The sequence below is a fragment of the Hipposideros armiger genome, unplaced genomic scaffold (genome assembly GCF_001890085.2).
Source record: "Hipposideros armiger isolate ML-2016 unplaced genomic scaffold, ASM189008v1 scaffold_246, whole genome shotgun sequence".
Lineage (NCBI taxonomy): Eukaryota > Metazoa > Chordata > Mammalia > Chiroptera > Hipposideridae > Hipposideros > Hipposideros armiger.
Genome location: NW_017731596.1, coordinates 1,436,805 through 1,454,798, shown reverse-complemented (window position 1 = coordinate 1,454,798; position 17,994 = coordinate 1,436,805). Strand labels below are relative to the sequence as shown.

The 17,994-nt window shown below is 45.2% G+C and overlaps 1 protein-coding gene across 7 annotated transcripts in view; it reads right to left on the bottom strand.

Moving 5' to 3' along the window:
• Positions 1-17,994, bottom strand: part of ERG (ETS transcription factor ERG) — a 192,108-nt gene that overhangs the window by 9,253 nt on the left and 164,861 nt on the right. For 5 of the 7 annotated variants that reach the window (XM_019655782.1, XM_019655783.1, XM_019655787.1 and 2 more), the window contains 6 exons: positions 13,192-13,395; positions 12,224-12,304; positions 10,190-10,261; positions 2,954-3,022; positions 2,244-2,300; positions 1,642-1,689 (listed from right to left, as the gene is read on the bottom strand). In XM_019655782.1, coding sequence (XP_019511327.1) covers positions 1,642-1,689; positions 2,244-2,300; positions 2,954-3,022; positions 10,190-10,261; positions 12,224-12,304; positions 13,192-13,395 — 531 coding nt within the window. The remainder of the gene's footprint in view (positions 1-1,641; positions 1,690-2,243; positions 2,301-2,953; positions 3,023-10,189; positions 10,262-12,223; positions 12,305-13,191; positions 13,396-17,994) is intronic. The other 2 variants (XM_019655784.1, XM_019655785.1) reach the window with 2 other exon arrangements.

Genomic DNA, 17,994 nt, shown 5'->3' with positions numbered 1-17,994 from the left:
GTGCTTTCTCAGGCATTATATGGGGTCGGGAGCGATTTGAATGTTATCTCACATTATTGCATTAACTTTCCCAGTGTTTCAGATTCTGTCCTTTTCCTCTTTCTAATCTATTCTGAACACTGCTGCCAGATCAGTCTTCCTGAAGCATGACTGATAATCATCATCTCAAAACACAGTAATCATTTTATTTGAATGATGCTGGAGGCCATTGCAAATGGAAAGCTGACCGCAGCGATGAAGAGGGACCAGCGACCCAGGGGACATGGCCCCCAGGTGGATGGTCACATAAGAGGACAGAGCCTGAGACGCCATGGTTGGGACAGTGTGGTACCTCCCCGTGTCCATTCCTCTCCCAGAACATAAGCTCCTTGAGCGTCAAGGGTGGCATCTCGGTATTCCTTGCATCTATTTAGTCAACAAATAATTTCTGAGCACCTGGTCTAGGCTCCCAGGGTAGAGCAGTAAACAAAACAGGCCCTTCTAACTGCTCAGATGCTTAAAGAATATATGCCTATTAATTAACATTAACTGAAATATAATGTCCAAGATGGCAGACGCTCAATAATAATATTTCATGTTCTCAAAGTATAGATTCCCCGCTGGTTGAATCTGAATTTTTCTGTTTCCAATGCTCTTTTGGCCTCAGCATTTGGGAAATATATATTCCAGCTTGTACTTGCAAGATGCCTGTGACATCTTGGCATTTGAATTTGCTGCTGAGAAAATGCACCATGTGCTGTGGATTTCTGAAGCTAACACCAGCACAGCTGGCTCTAATCTCAATACAAACACAAAACAATTTGGTTGACAATGGAATGTGATGTCAGGTGACAAAGCTCAGCAGGTACAGGTTACAAATAGGCCAATTAGGGACTGGCACTTCCCTCTAGTGTCTAACTTGAGAAACAGACCATTCATTGAAGATAATCCTAAATTTGAAGTCTTATGGTCAAAATTAGTGTTTTCCTTTTTTAAATATTATTTTATCTGTTTGTATGATGGATTGAATTGTGTCCCCTCACCACCAAATTCACATATAAGACAGAGTCTTAACCCCCAGCACCTCAGAATGTGACCTTATTTGAAAATAGGGTCTTTATAGAAGTAATCAAGTTAAAGTGAGGTCATTAGGGTGGACTCTAATCCAATCTGACTGATGTCATTATAAAAACAGTGAATTTGGACACAAGAGACACATACAGAGCGATGACAAGGTGAAGAGACACAGGCAGAAGGTGACCATCTATAAGCCAAGGAAAGGGGTCTGAAACAGATCCTTCCTTCACCGCCCTCAGAGGGGACTAAGCCTGCTGACACCTGACGCCTTGCTTTTGGACTTCCGTCCTCCAGAACTTCGAGACAACAGGTGTCTGTTGTCTAAGCCCCGTCTGTGGTGCTTTGTTATAGCAACTCTAGGACACTCCTACAACTTGGATTAGGTAAGAATGCTTTTTATTGAAGCTAAAATCTTAATTTATACCCCAACCCCTTTTTTTCTCCACTTAGGCAAATTATCTAGTGACACCTAAGGCTGAAATATGTTCCATTGAAGGGATTTCTCACCAATGCACGTTTATCTTTGAAAATAGCCACTGCCCAAAAGGCAGCTTTGCAAGAGCAGACTCAGCAGCAGTGTCTCACCTGGGTTTGCAAGGCGGCTACTCGTTGGTCCAAGAATCTGATAAGGATCTACAGAAAAAGAAGAGCGTCAACTCCTAAAGATACAGTCGCGACTCAGTATGTGATATGCCTGCAGGTATCATGCTGGCCCACTTGTGCTTCCAGCTTTCAGAGCGGAAAATGTCCCCCACACCAAAGTCACTAGCACCACTTCCTGTATTAGATGTCACATGGAATCTCAGAAGTTTCTTGATAGAGAGCCTCCGAGTTGGTCGCCAAGCTCAGATTTGGCCTGGGCTTCCTGAAACCAGCCCAGTGCTCTCTCCATCCCAGGACACAAGCAGGGCGATGTCTGTGAAGTCCCCAGGGGGCCCCAGCACCATGTTGGCTGTGCTGCCCAGCGCACTTTCCATATGTATTGTATAGATTTTGGAAATGTTGTAACAAAATCTCAAGTCATCCTAATGGGGCAGGCTGATAATTTGGTCCCCATTTTATATACAAAGCTGCCATCCGGAAGACAAAGCAACATTAATTTCCTTTAGAAAAATGACACATTTTAGAAATATGCTGCTAAGTCTGTTTCTTCTCTCATGGCCACTGAGGAGTTCCCGGAAACATACCTAACTGAGGACGCTGGTCTTCAGTTTTGGGCACTGTGGAAGGAGATGGCTGAGCAGCTGGAAATCCAAAGATGAAGGAGACAATGAGCTATAACATATTTGGCCACTAGTCTTTGATGCTGTGTCTCAGCATTCCATGGTACTTGGCTAGTACCGTAAGTCTTAACCAAATGTCAACATTGTAGCAAAAACAAGAACGCTTTAAATTATTTTTAAAAATTATTTGTACCCCACTTTTTCCAAAACTAAGAGAGAGAGAGAGAGAGAGAGAGAGAGAGAGAGAGAGAGAGAGAGAGAGAGAGAGAGAGATTGAGATGGCTTACAACACAGATTAAAATGAATCACAGTCTAAAATGAATAAAGGGACACTAACAGGAAAATAAAATAAAGCAAGGCATCCTTACAAATATGTTAGGCCAAGGTTAGGAAATCACCCAGTATCTAATCTGTACTCAATATCCCATGAGACATGCATTTGTGCATGTTGAAATGCATTACATCAGTCGTTCCTTTTTGTTGTAGAAGTGGGTATAACCCAATAGAGAAAGAATCATTGTATTTCAAGATCATTGTGCTTGGTTACCAATGGGACAAATACTTTACATGGTGAACAAGCATAGGTTAGCTACAGAAATGATTATTTCTTCCATCAAGAGTCCTCCACTGTCTTGTGACATGCAGATTCAAGACAGTGGGAGCCAACACTGTACCTTTCGACTGGGGGGTGGGGTGGCCGTGACCGGTCCAGGCTGATCTCCTGGGTGGTTCATAAGGTAAATCTGTAAAGACAAATAAGTTGACTAAAAGATCAATGATGTAATTTTTATAATAGACATTTTATGTTTTCAGTTTTATCTTTATTAGAATAAATATTGCTCAAAAAAATCCAGCAACCCAAATAAAATTTCAACCTATATTCCACTAGACTTGGGTTTTATTTACAAATTATAATTTTGTATGTTTGATTGATCTAACGTTTTTACCCATTAATCTGAAAGTGCTCATTGACGGATTCTCCCAGAGCTTGCTGATTCTTCTAAGGTAATTCCCTTCTAAGGTAAGTCATGACCAGACTGAAAGCTTCTTACAACCTAATTTGTCCTCTATCCAACTGGGACTGACCTATATCAATCCCTTTATTATCTTCATGACACATCCAACACAGAGCCCGCAACTTTGATGAATCAACCAATTCTTGCTTGAGGTCTGCCCCTCAACCCACCAAATGACATTCACGGTCCTTTTTCTTTTTTTTCCTTGGAAACAAGCATTGCCTTCTCATCCACTTATTTGTCAGCTGCCTCTCTCAGCCACTCCTCACTTCCCTTTTATAATCTCATCCATTTATGTTAAATCAGTCTTAAACTGTCTACTTCTTTTTCTATGCAAATGTCTACTCTTTCTTGTTCTCTAAATGAATTTAGAATTTCTCTAAAATAAATTGCACAAAATAAACTGCAAGACCGAAACAGTAATGCCTCCACAACACGTCAGCAATGGCCATAAGAGCTTAAGTATGTGCCAATAATTTCTTTGCATTTATAATGTACTATCACTTCTCCCATAAATCTTTACTATGCACTTTGCATATGCAAATTTAATAAATACTTCTGCATCCTCAGTGTGAGTTCTATTAACGATTACAAAGCCTCTAAGTCATTTTAAGTTTCTTTCAGAAATATATTCCAGGAACATTTTATGCATGCTTGAACTGGGCATATACACAGCTACGTCCACCTGCAGCCTTATTATGGAACTATTTCAAAACTATGTCTTCTTGGATTGAATGTTCAATTCAGTGTTCAATGCCATGTGTCATTCTGGGCCAACTGAAAGCCACAGCCAAATACTTCAGCAGGTATTCTGCTGCCAGACACCTGGAGATGGCTACAAAATTGCACTTGGAGGGCAGGGCAATGTAATCAGTTTTAAGCTTCTCTTTAAACACATCATTTAACCTTATTTAAAATTGGCAAATTGGTGGGTCAGTCTTCAAACAGTTGGACTATGTTGCAAAAGATGTGTCTCTTCCTATTTTCATATCCCAAAGAGAATAGCAATGAAAGACAACGTGAAATTCAACACAGAACTGCCGTAATTTATTTGGTCTGTTTGGCTACAAGCACCACGACGAGTGTGGTCGGTGAAATCCTACCCTGCTGAGCTTCAGTTGCATTAGATAATTTTTCTTTTTACACTCTGCTATTGCTCACCACTCCCTGTCAGCTGGCATTGTGGGGGCTGTCAGCCTTTCCCACCCAGTTCCTCAGTCTCTCTCTGCTGGCGTTGGGGCTGCACGTGGGAATTCAATCGGCTGCCACCATCAATTTTCAAGAGAATTTCAACCTAAGTTTCTGGGAGCCCTTTGCACATGGATTCTCACCCAGTTGCCTTTTGTCTAAAACGGGTTAGCCAGAGATTCAATGTGAGAATTGTCTCAGAACAAAAAATCTACAAGCAAGGCGATCCTAACAGCATCTAGCCTAATTCAGGAAAAGACAGGTAGGTTAACAAGAGGCTGTTTACCAAATGAAAAAGCAAGATAACCCAGAAATATGTTCTAGGGCCTTGTTTCTCCAAATGTGGTCCTCAGACAGCAGTACTGGCAGCATGTGGCAACTTGTTAGGAACTGAGAATCTCACTGCAGACCTAATGAGTTGGAATCTGCATGTTCACACGACCCCAGGTGGCCCCTGTCACACCGATGTTGGAGGAAGCCTGCTCCACACAACTTTCCATTGCTCTTTTCTAGGACCCTCCGTTCCTAATGATTTCAGAAATACTATCTGCGAGTGTCGATACAAATAAATAAATGTGTGGAAAGAATTCCAGATTGAATGATTTTACCTGACATATAAAAACGCTAATGGAATTAACAGCAAGTGTCAGTAGGTTAGTTCGCTACTATTTTAAACACACAAAAAAAGAATTGCTCATGAAATGTGACTGGAAAAAATTAAACAGCAAACTACGAATAGAAAAATATTTTGAAGCTCTTTTCTCACAGAATCCTTCTTAGGGTGTAGAACCATGTCCCATCCTCTCTTGAAAATAAGTCAGGACCTAAATGACACCAAGTCTGATTTTAAGCCAAGAATTTGAGATGTTTATATGAACAATGACTAACATGTTCATAAACATATTGCCATGGGAGATAAGCGGGCTTTTGTTTTCGTTCATGAAATCCTGGTCCAATGCTTCCTTATCAGCTGCCGATCACATGCTGTGGGCACCAAGCCCCCTCCTGTGGGATGTGACGTGGGGAGGTGTTGAACTCAGCCTTGCTGAGATGGGTGACCTCATCAGCAGCCACCCCACCTCACCACAGAGCCACTGTGGTTCTACTCTTAGGCTGCTTGAAAAATGATTCCTCCATGAACATTTGCTACTTGCCCCTTATTGACAGTAATCAGAGGACTCCTAATAAGGACATATTCCACATTCAGTTTTTAGTGGCCATTTGAATACACTCTCCATTTCTCTTTAACCTTGATCTTCAGGTTCATTAACTCATGCACTTGGCAGGAGGTCCTGGGTTGGGGAAGGCAGATTTCTGGCATTGGTCCTGCTATTTTTCCTGTAAAAGACTGTGATTAAAAACTGAACTTTATAAATGCCATTTTGAGGGCAGCTTAGGGTTACATGGGAGTATCTCTATGCCAAGACCCAGACCAATAAACACGAAGCTACAAACAAGGAGTTTGACTGGTACTGGCTCCTCCGTGCCAGCGCCTTTGTTTATTTCCTGGGGGCTTGGGTCAGTTCCTGATTCTGAATGGGTTTCCTCCCCCCACCACCGATCTTCCTCCCTAGACATCAATGAATCAAGACAACATCCTTGCTGCAGACTTAAGTTCACCACGTTTTACATTCTCCTTTCTCAAGCTTGCTGAAGAACCACCGTCATCCCTCTTGACGTCCACCTACCCACTTCACTTTTTTAAAGGGTTGAACTTGGATAACGTGAGAGTCATCTTCTTCTGCAGGAGCCAGGCCACATTTACAAAGCGGCGCTGGAGGTCCCTGGTTGGGTGGGATGGGGCAGGGCAAGACGTGCCTGCTCTGATGCACTCAGATGCTAATGGCAAAGGCAGAGAGACCAAGGGCTGCTGCCCAGAACCAACCTATAAACCCGTTTCCTGGGGGGAAGCGTTAGAGTCACCCCAACATGGCTAAGTCACTCTGTCTCGTTTTCCCAGTCTTCTAAAATCCTCTATCAAAGACATGGCGATGTGGGCACACTGTAGTCCCTGCTCGCCTAGGTCTGCGGATCTTTGTGGTTATAGTACAGCTCGGAGAGAGCAAAGGATGCATGGTTAGCCATTGGCTAAGACACAGGCTTTCGACAGCGCCTCACTGAGGGGTAGCTGCACTGTCTCATACGACTGGTGATGAGCAATGGCACTAAATGGCGAACTCCAAAGGAGGAACAGTTTAAGGTTCCAAGAAACCCTTGAAGAACAGCCGCTGAAAGTGAAAGTCAAGGCTGCACTTGCAGGCTCAGCTCTCCCGTCTCTTTTGGTAACGTCCTAGATGGGTACCATGATGCATGGGTTGCCATGGTGATATAGGACCAGAGGATGGGGTTACAGGATGTCCTCCTTGGCACACACCAGAGTTTTCACATGAAATGCTCCTAAGGTGCCAGGCAGGGGGCACATCACATGGTCAAAAACCAGCTTGCAAGTTTCTGTGAGTCAGACTTGTCTCTATTTATGCCACGTGAGACCTTAAGGGGCTATGGCTCCGGGCATGTGCTCAGTATAGGAGGAGATGCATATGAGGAGATGCATATGAGGGCGCTGGGGGAAGAGTTTCTGATAGAAATAACTGACAGCATGAGAAACACACGAGACACCATAAAACAATCACCACAGAAAAACAGAATGTAAAGTGATATGCCCATGTGCTGACACTTTGTAAGAGCAGAGACCCATCTAAATGCTCATGTATAACAAAGGGACCATAAAAGAGGGTGCATTTTGAATCAGAAAAATTTGGAAATGGTAAATAGGAACAGCATGGGAGCAGAAGGGACGAGCACGAACAAAGGAGCACGATGTATTTGTGCTTATCTGTAAGATCCCCAACAGTCTTGGCCAATTATGGGGTAAAACAGAAATGACACAGTGACTTGACAAGGTAAGCAGTAAGGGGACCCTGGAATAAACAATCCACTTGGGGAGTTCAGCCACAAAATGAGAAAAAGGTAGCAAGCAGCAGCCCAGGCAGGAAGGAAAGGGGGGAGGTGGTGTGGGAAGTGTGCCGAGGGAGCACCGGGGAGCAGGACTCGGCAGGATGCCACAGGCAGGTGGAAGGAGGCCTCCGCTTCCATGATGTGGGAGCAGAGAAATGGAGTGGACAGGAAGCTCATGACACAGCCAACCAAGAGTGCAGGGACATGAACTTGGGTCTCTACCCGCAAGGGCTCCAGGACCTCTTCTGAAATCACCTCTTCTGAAAGCGGTCAGGTGTCCATTGACCACAGGGACACAGATCTTAGCGACGCCCTCCCACCCAGTGACTCATGCAGCCATGGGAACCAGCTTTGCAACACCCATGCCCCCTGAGCCATCCCACAGTTCTCCATTTGCGCTGTGACAGGCTGTCACACTCAAAAGACAATTCCTTCTAGGCTGCTCACTGCTCCACCCAATGTATATAAATAACTGTCTTCTCCAAGGTCAAATCCCTGAGCCTGGTTTACAGCAAACGATTCTCTGGCTTGTTCAGTCTGGTTTAAATTCTTTATAGCTCAGATTCCAATATTTGTATCCCCTTTCATCATTATAACAGCAATCACCAAAACACATACTTTGGACACAAATTGAGTCTCAGAAACACAGAGATATAGAAGAGTGATCTCCTTCAGGTCACACTCAAATGAGGGACCTGAGGAAGAACATTGTCAGAGCCATGTGAGCTGCATTTGAGACTGCCACCCTTGTCTTTTCCTTGGCTGACACACAGAGATGGTGTCCCAGCCATCACCCTCCCAGCCACACTTCTCCCCACACACCCATATTCCAATTCCACCATATCCTAACATATGAAAAGAAAGTCATCCATTGTCCTATCTGTGTAGCCACAAGCAGTCAGCTGTCTGCTCTGACCAGGGGGCAGTACCAACTCATCTGGGCAAGGCTGTGTCTGCACCATCTCATAGTCCCTGGCTTTTGTAACACAGTCAGAGACATTTATGTGATAGCGTCAAACAAAGCAAATGTTTTACAGGTGGCTTTTATTCACTTATTATTTTACAGTAAGGATGGAAATGTTTTTAAAACGCTCACAAAATCACTGTGATTTTCCTAGATTCCCTATGTCTTTCGCTAGGATGCGTTTACTAGTGGTAAACTCAGAGCTCTCTAGAGCTAGAATAAAACGTGTATTTCTATCTTTCATTCTCACTACACGTGGTGGGTTCCCGTAGGGCCAGTCTAGTTCACGCTGGACCCTGGGTCATGACCAAGGTTAAGTGGCCTGTGAAATCTCTCACATGACAGAGCTAGTGAACTAAGCCAAAGTTCCTCAGTTGTACCATGCTTCTTAGGAACAGGGGAGCAAACGTTTTCTCTGGGTTAGAGAAGAGAAAACCAGCGGCCTGAAGTCACTCCGGCAGTAACAGGGCAGGGCCAGGTGAGCACAGCGCTGAGAAGTGTCTTCACTCATGCGATTTAGCTGCCTGGCCCCCAGTCTTTCTCACCGGAAAGAAACAGCAGCACCAAACTTCGTGCCTTGGACCAGTTCCGACTGAGACTTGTGGAACCTGGACATGCGTGGAGCTCAAAGGGCAGTAGCCTGGTTCTAAGAAGAAGTGAGTTCTCGAGACACGGGTATGGAAAAACCATCCCGCCGCCCTGAACCACCATGTCCTCAGCTGTGAGGCTGGCACAGTAGTAACCAGCTTATGGGGCTGCAGTGAGTCTGGTGAGGGGGCAGGTGGCTAAGGCAGGCTGCCCCACGTCTAAAACGCCCTTCCTCCTTCGCCACCTTCTCCACCGGGCAAACACCCCTCCTCTTCGGCGTACCCTCCTTCCTCTGGAAAACGTCCTTCCTCCTGTCATGGAGGGGTGAACTCCTCCCCCTCGCTGCTCCTGCAGCCTCTGTAAAATCAGCACTTTTGGTTAAGCATCCACGCGTGCCTGTCTGTGTGTCGGGCTCTGTGTGGCTGCCCCCAAGGTTACATATTTATGGGTGTGAGTCTGTCTCTGGCTCTACAGAAACCACCAGGGCTGCGGGTTTAACCTGTGTATGGGCCTGGGAGCTTATGCCCACTGTCCCCTCTGCAGTGGGCACAGAGGGGACGCTCCGTGGACATCTGAGGAACGCACAGGCCAGCGTTCTGAAGTCGGGAGGCTTTTTGAAATCTGGTTCAGCTTTGTATTCCCAAAATCTAACATCGTGCTTGGCACTGGTAGGCACTTGATAAACATTTATTTTTAGTGTGTGAACGACATGGAAATGAATTACCTACTTTAATCATCGGGAAAGACGTAAAGTAAGAGTCGGAGGTAGGTATTATCTACTGCATGCTTCTGCTCTGAGTGACTGGGGAAGGGTGGCCAGTGTTATGGGGACCCCTGTTGCTTTCTGCTGTTCCCCTGAGGAGGGCTAGATTACACATAAGTCCTTCGATTAACTCAAAAGCCAACGGATTCGATTGCAGGCATCCGGGATGCCATGTTTGCCTGTCTGACTTTCAGAGCAGCTAGCTAAGGGGCTGGTCTGCTTTTAATCCTACAGTTCAGGGGCCCTGAGTGTGGTCTCTGAATGCAACGGCCTGACTGAATTTAGGCCCCAAACCCCCAGAGGCAGAATAAGACTGTTTAGGACTTGCTTCAGATCCAGGATCAGCTCTCGATCATGTGACTTAGGTCACGGATCGCACAGGCCATCCTGGGATGACCCTCAATGAACAGATCGCACAGGGGTGTTTTCGTACCTGGCCTAGTTGTAATTCTTTGCGTAGCTTCAGGATATACTGAAGTATTTGGGAAAATAAAAGCTGCACCCCCTGCAGACAAAAGGAAAGACAAAACAAGTGAAGGTCTTTTGTTGAGGCTGTCGGCCCATCTCAGCAACGGTGCTCAATCTACTTTGCCCCGTGACGACAGAGGGAGGCAACCTGCTCGAACCTGCCATCCCAGGTTCTGGAGGAATGGACAATAAACGGGTCAGAAATAGGTTCTGAAGATGGAGGCAGACATGAAACGCTACGAAGCCCCCTTTGTTACAAGGTGTCCTGGGCTTTGATTTTACAGCTTCTTACTGAAGTCCATCTTTGTGCCCCCACCCCCATGCCCAGCAATCTCAGTTTATTAAAAAAATTCTATGGTGTGTGTTTTTTAATTTTGCAATTGCATGAAAGACCTGTAAAAAATTTTACAGAGCCCTTGGAAAGTGGTACCAAAGAATTATACGTATTTTGCCAAAAAATATATGGATCTTATTAAAAATTAATCCACTTCTCTATTCAAATGGGTGTTTTTCCTTTCTCCCTCTTAATCAACGATTGTGTGTTAGTAGAAAAATTCTCCCTTGTCGCAGCTCAGTCCATTTGGAATTGGCTGTCCTGTTCTTTGATTGCTTCTATGTTTAACAGTAACAAAAATAATGAAATCAGAGCTTTCTTGAAACTTTCGCTCCCTGTTAAAATTTTTTTTAATGACCATGAAATTATCAGAAACTGTGTATAGCTCAAAGGTGTTTCCTAAGAGGGGGAAATTACTTTGTCTAAGTTATTTGTTATTTCTGGCCACAAGGTCATTAATAGGCGAATGCATGTAACTTACATTGAAAAAAAAAACAAACTACGGCTGAAAGCATTTTTTTTTTTACTTTAGATTAAAAACACAATGTTCTGAAGACTGAGGACCAAGATCAACTAGCAATTTCATTGTAATAGTCGAACCTGGACTCCCTCACATCATACATTTTAAAATGAAATGGCAAGGATGTGGAACATTGCTGTATTTCTACGTGAGGGCTGACGGTGAGTTGGCTTGCGTGCTTACAAGGGGGTAACCTATGGCTTGCCAGCACTTGATGGTTTTGTCCCTAGCCTGGGTGGTGACAGAGGGTCCCTGCAGGCTGAGAAGGAGGGTGAGCAGCCTGGGGCCATGCTTCTGCAACTGTCACCATCAAGGAGGGAACAGATGGAAACCAAGCATATTCCTCCAAAGAAAGCCCAGCCTCCGCGCGCAGCCTCTGCTATGAGGGGAGCGAGGACGTTAGCCAGGCTGAAGCACTATGTTAAAACTCTAGGCTCAGGCAAAAAGTAAACAAACAAGTAAAATGCAGAATGCATGATTAGAGATGGAATAGCAGGTATCTGGTTAGTGACTCATTTCATAGCCTCCAAAATGATAACATCGTTTCTCTTTCAACAAAAGCTCACCAAGAGTAACCAACATCTCCTCTGACTGCCTTTTGCAAGTGCACAAAGTCTGTACGACAAAGTTAAAGTCAGGACAAGTCGAGTGGCCTAGCACTTTACCAAAAAGGAAAAAATAAAACTCCTGCTGTCCTCGTCAACATTCCTTTAAGAATAAAAATAAAAATAAACAATAAAAGGAAGAAAAGAAAAGAAAAAAAGAATGCTAAAGGGCCCCTTTTTATCAAACATGCTTTTAGTTTCTATGGTCAGCACAGCGCATATCTGGGGATGAATAGCAGCAGATTGTAATCCAGCAAATGTGAGCTGAGGCTGCAGCTACAGGCTAATTCTGTCCATCTGGTTAAAAGCAACCCTTCATCCTCAAGCAGAACGGAAGAGGTGCAGAAACCAAAGGGCGCCCCCTGCCTTTCGGCGGTGGTACCTCAGCACAGAGCCTCCCCTGTACGAAGAACCCCTGAACGGTCCACCTCCATTTTCTGCCTTCCGGATGGACTGACCGTCCCACTTTCCACCTTTACAGCATGCAACCTGCGACAAGACCCTGCGCTTGTCTGGGGGGAGGGGCAGGGCCAGCATTACCTGTGTTTCTAGCATGCATTAACCGCGGAGAGTTTTGTAAGGCTTTATCAACATCATCTGAAGTCAAATGTGGTAGAGGAGCTACAAAACAAAACAAACAGCAACATCAAAATGAAAAAAAAGAGAGAGGATTACCTTCCTTTAAAGAGAGAGAGAGAGAGAGAGAGAGAGAGAGAGAGAGAGAGAGAGAGAGAGAGAGAGAGAGATGGAGGAAAAAGGAAGAAAGCAAGCCATCCCCCCACACCCACCCTAATATCATGGGCCACTTGGAAGTCTCTCCATGGCTACTTGTTAGCATGTTAAAACCTAGATGGGGGCCCATATTTCATTCAGGGGCTAAGTGGTGGGGACGCCAGGCAAAGCATTGACACCAGTTTCCACCACCCCACTGTCGAGCTATCTCTACTTTCTCCTTCTGATCATGCTTGACGTTTGAAAAATGAAAGCATGCAGCAAACTTCGTGGATTCATGCCTCTCATCGCCAATGTGCCATTCCCATTCTGTCAGGTCAAGCTACCTCACGACACCAAGTGAAGACGTCCCTCATTGTGTGTTCAAGTGGGATACGAAGCGGGGCTCGGTTTAACTTTACGGAAGCTGAACCCATACTCCCCACCCAGGGGGAATCTTTCCGTAGTGTCTCTATTTCACTTGGGGCACCATGAAGATGAAATATTGTGTGACCAGATAAAGTTTCCTCTCCCTTTGATGTGTCATGTGTCAGGGGACCTTGGAGGAGGCAGCTGAATGCTAAGGTGACTGTTTGGCTTCTTGTAAAAGCACTGACTACTTCTCACCACGTGTTCACCTAAGTTGTCACCTTCTAGGTGTCTAGTCCTCTCAGATCCTGAGTGGGAAGTGGGTTAGGGCAGAAAGCGGCTGTCAGCAAACTGGACTGAACCCCCTGCAGCTGAGGGTAACGAGAACCGTCAGGACAGGGCCTTGTCCTGCGTGGGGGCCATCTTACTCTCTCTGAGGTAGTGGAGATGCGAGAGAAGGATGTCGGCGTTGTAGCTCGGGGTGAGCCTCTGGAAGTCGTCTTTGGTCATCTTGCACAGCTCCTTGCCGTCAATGTTCTGGAAGAGTAAGATGTCGACGTCGGGAAGGCCGTATTCTTTCACTGCCCACTCCAGCCACTGCCGGACGTGGTCTGTACTCCATAGCGTAGGATCTGAAAGGGGATGGAAACATATCATCAACTGACTCCTGAAGACAAATTTTGGGGCAGGGTCAGACCCCAGGTGGGACTTCCCACCAGCCCCAGCTTTCCAGAGCAGCCCTCCTGTTCCCCAGAAACACAGCCTCCAGCCAGGCCCAGTGACAGGTCAAAGGCAAAAACACCGACTGACTCACACACATGCACTGTTGTCTTTAAAGTGAACTGTGCTAGAAGTTTAGGATTATTGAACCACCGACCCCTCTGTTGCTCAGATACTCACAGCCTAAAGTTTCTGGTGGGGATAGGAAGGTATTCATTTTTTCCCCCCATTTATTTTCACTTTAATGTATTCACTTAAAAATGAATACGAATAAATGGAAAATCTCCTTAGAAAACTACTGGTAGTATCTTCATATGAAATTAACAGTCAGCAACACATATCATCAGAAAGGTGCTAATTACAAATTGCAAAGGAAAAAAAAGTATTTATACAAAACACTGAAAAATATTCATCACAGAATTGGAAAGAAAGTATAGGTAAGCCAAAACCTTCCCACTTCCTATGAGCTAGTATTTCTAGGAGAGAGCTGTCAGTTACAAGCTTTTCCGGCCGTGAACTTGGTTTTACAACTCCCACCTGCAGGAGCAGGGCTGGCGGGGTGATTCACACTACAGCTGTGGCACACAAACGCCCCACAGGATGCAGGCAATGTCATCACGCTCTGTTGCTATGCGTGGGAGGGGACCCCAATAGAGTCAGGAGGCCGGGGCCCTGGGGAGAAGGAACAGGCGCTCCCCAACGGAAATACAGGCCAGGATCACCCCACGCAAACAGTCTGGGGTGGGGGTGGGTATGCAGGGCAGGTGGGTCTCCTCCCTCAGGTCCCTGAGACCCCTGGGCAGGGAGCCGGGGCCCAGAGCTGCAACCCCAGGGCCCCTGAACTTGCTGCAACCTCCTGAGGCTGCTTCTCCTTTCTGTGTCTGTTTTACACATAAAACGAGAGCCTTGACCTCAGTCCCCGGACAGGCTCTTAGGGGTCAGGAGTGCCGGAATCATAGTGCGTGAAATCAATCATCCTTTTGAATCACTTTTTGGCTAATTGCTTTAGAACTCCGTTTGGTCTTGTTTCAGGCTACTCATGAATGAGGCAGGTCATGTGCTGTGGAATACACTTTAAGTTTACAGAAGCAAACACCAGTAACAGTGAGAAAGAGCCAGTCACACCACCAGAATGCTCTCTCCCTCCCTCCTTCCATCTCTTCCTCTCCCCCTCCCTTTCTTCCTTCTTTCCTTTGCTTTATTTTTCCTTCCCTCTTTCTGTCTCCTCCTCCTCCCCTTCTTTCATTAATTCCTTTCTCTGTTGTATCTTTTCTTAAGTTAAATTTATTGGGGTAACATTGATTAATATCATTATGTAAGTTTCAGGTGTACAATTCTATAACACGTCATCTGTGTTTTGCATTGTGTGCTCGCCACCCAGAGTCTAGTCTCCTAGTGTCACCCTTTCTTTGACCCCCTTTCCTCTCCTCCTCCTCCCGTTCCCCTTTCCTCTTGTAACTACCACACTGCTGTCTGTGTCTGTTTTGTTTGTATGTTTGCTGCTTTCTGTTTTACATCCCATATATGTGAATATGGGATGAAATCACGGGGTTCATGTTTCATATCCTTTTTAGAAGGAAATTATTTCAAACCCCACAGAACCCACATCCATCCCATGCGCCTCCGCACACTCCAGAAGTAACCACTGAAGTTGATACCTGCGTCTTGCATGTATACACATTTGAATCCTTTCACCATATCAACTATATATACAGTTTTGCATTCTTAAAGATAACATCAATGGTATCTTATTTGCTTTGGGTGCTCAGAACTGTGTTTTCAAGATGTGTGCAAGTCAATCCACATAGGTACGTTCAGCCATTGAAGCAGCTGTCGGATACCCCAGATGAATAACCCAATCTCTCATCCATGGACATCCCTGTGTCTCCCTCCCTGTGTACATGTCATGGAATCTGCATCAGCCCCAGGCTGGAACCACGGGGAGGTGGAGAAGCTACCACTGCCTGGTCTGCCCCACAGAGATCCTGATTTAATTCTGCTGGAAAGCAGCCCGGGCGTCAGGGCTGTGCAAAGCTCGCTAGGTAATTCTAAAGTGCGGCCAAGGTTCACACCATCCACCCCTGGCCTCAGGACTCAGAGTGGGCCCAGCAGCATCTACATGACCTGGGAGCTAATGAGAGATGCGCCACCCCAGGCCTGCAGAATCAGGGGCTGAACACTCACGAGCTCCTCAGGTGACCCGCATGCACACTAAACTTGGGGACGTGCTGGGCGGCCTGGGGTGCCAACCTAGATGTGGCATTTCTGGGACACCGGGCACATGCACTATCAACTTTACCAGTTATACTGGATTTCAACCACTGTTATGACCCTCACACCCTCGACCAGCACTCAGTGCACAGAATCTGGAAACTGAGGAAGACCCCGGCTGCTGCAAACACAAGAACGTCTACGAAAACTCCAACGGCAGCGTTGACAGAACGGTGTGCCTGCTCATCTCTGGTCCAAACACATGGAAACATTTTGTGAGTCTGGGAAAACTGAACGCGTACAAAGAAGGTTAACGTCGTCCAACTCATTGAAGTTCAGATGGCTCTTGGCCATTGGGTCAGGATTCCGCTTTCAGGGATAAAACGTTCAAAGCTCCAGACTGTTTCCATTGTTTGTTTTTTTCTACTTTTTCTCAGGGCATGTCATGATTCCTCATGATACAGAAATGCATCATATTGTGGTTTTAGGACATCCTCAGTTCAAGTCCTCCTCATCCTGCGTTCTGTGCAGAGGACACCGCTCAGACAGAGCCCTCCCTTCCGGGCCTCCCCAAAGTACTTCCTAGAAACTCCACCACCACACATGAGCCATACTTGGCTTCTTTTCATTTTTCTTTGTTTTGTTTTGCCTTAACAACACAGGAGGGCTCTTTTCTGGTGTAACTACTGCCTAGGAATCAGTTCCTTCTGGGAACACATTTTCTTCTCTTAATGGTGGGACCAGATAGTCTACAAATGACACATAGGCAAGTTCCTGAAAATCAGTGGTTTCCCATTAACATGGTGAAATGACATCTTAGGAAGACAGCCAACAAAAGAAGTCCAGTCTCTACCGTCCTTTGGTGTGCCTGCTAATACCTTTCCCTTGCAAAGCCCTGGGTTGTCATGGCTCATCCAATTTTCCTTTAAGTTAGGAACCATGTGCAGGACCCCAGAGACTCTCTCGACCTGTATTGTTCTTATCTCTAAGATTTCCACTTTGGTAGAACGACCTTGCTCCTGGACTGCTGGCGTGCATGTAAATTTCTTCCACCTTTCCAGGGAACAATTGGCAATACATCTCAAACTTCTTTCAAAAAAAGTATGTGCATCTTCTCTGAACTAAAAATTCCACTTCTAGAAATTTATCCTAAGGAAACATGAGAGGATGTACGTGACGATTTATTTTCAAGGTTGTTCTTTGTAGTATTGTTTATAATAGCAATACTCTGGAAACACCCTAAATGTCCAACAAAAAAGAACTAGTTGAGTTGTGGTGCATTTAGGAAAGTTCCTGCGGTATTTAGAAACTAAAACTTACGCTGCTGAATACATATATGTAGATATGAAAAAAAATGTTCAAAGTAGATTAAGTTAAAAAGTTTGAAAATGCTATTGCAGTATTAGTTATATTTTACAGAGAAATATAAATACATCCATGGAAAAATTTCTGGAAGGATATGCAACAAAATGGTAACTATTATTTCTGAGGAAAAGGCGATGGAGATTTTTTTTTACACTAAACTGTATCTTGTGTCTCTTTTTTTATATACAATAAACATAATACCTGGGTTAAAGTTATTTATAAACAATTTTATTCTCCTCTATGTTTCAAAAATCAAAGCAAGGTCTTCCAAAGCATTATATAAATGTGTTAAAGTGTTTTTATAAAATTTCCTTGTAGGGTATACAATTTTAATCTCACTTTCTTAGTTTGTTCATGGGAATTGCTTCATTTGAAACAAATAAAATTACACAAAGTCAGGTTACTCTTGTATCCTTTCAGGATTTGATCTCCGCACCTCTGCCCTGTAAGTTTATAAGCAAAGAATATTAAAAGTGAAATAAGGCCACTTGACAGAGTGAATGAGGACATTCCTTTCCCACCTGTGCAGGGGGCACCATTGCTCTGGACCACCTCTACAGGTGTTGGAAGAAAGAACAGTTTACAGCGAACAAGCCAAACTGCTCAGCATTGAGCACAGGGCCCTGAGTTTGCTGGGCCCCGCTGTCTTGCTAGGGGTTGTTCCCAACCATGCCCCCACCCCTTCATCCCACACCCACACCCACACCCAGCCAGCTGCCATCTGCTGAACAACAGCCCACGCCTGTGCCCACACACCAGCCACTGCTTAGAGGACCAGCCCCTCTCATATCATCACCCACAATGACCACCTCCTTGGGGCATCTGTCCTCAGTGGTCTCGAGGTGTAAGCACTTACAATGGATCTCTGGACAGGGAAACGATAACAAGATTGGAGGCCCAGGTCCTGCCCCAATGACAATGAACTCCACCCCAGC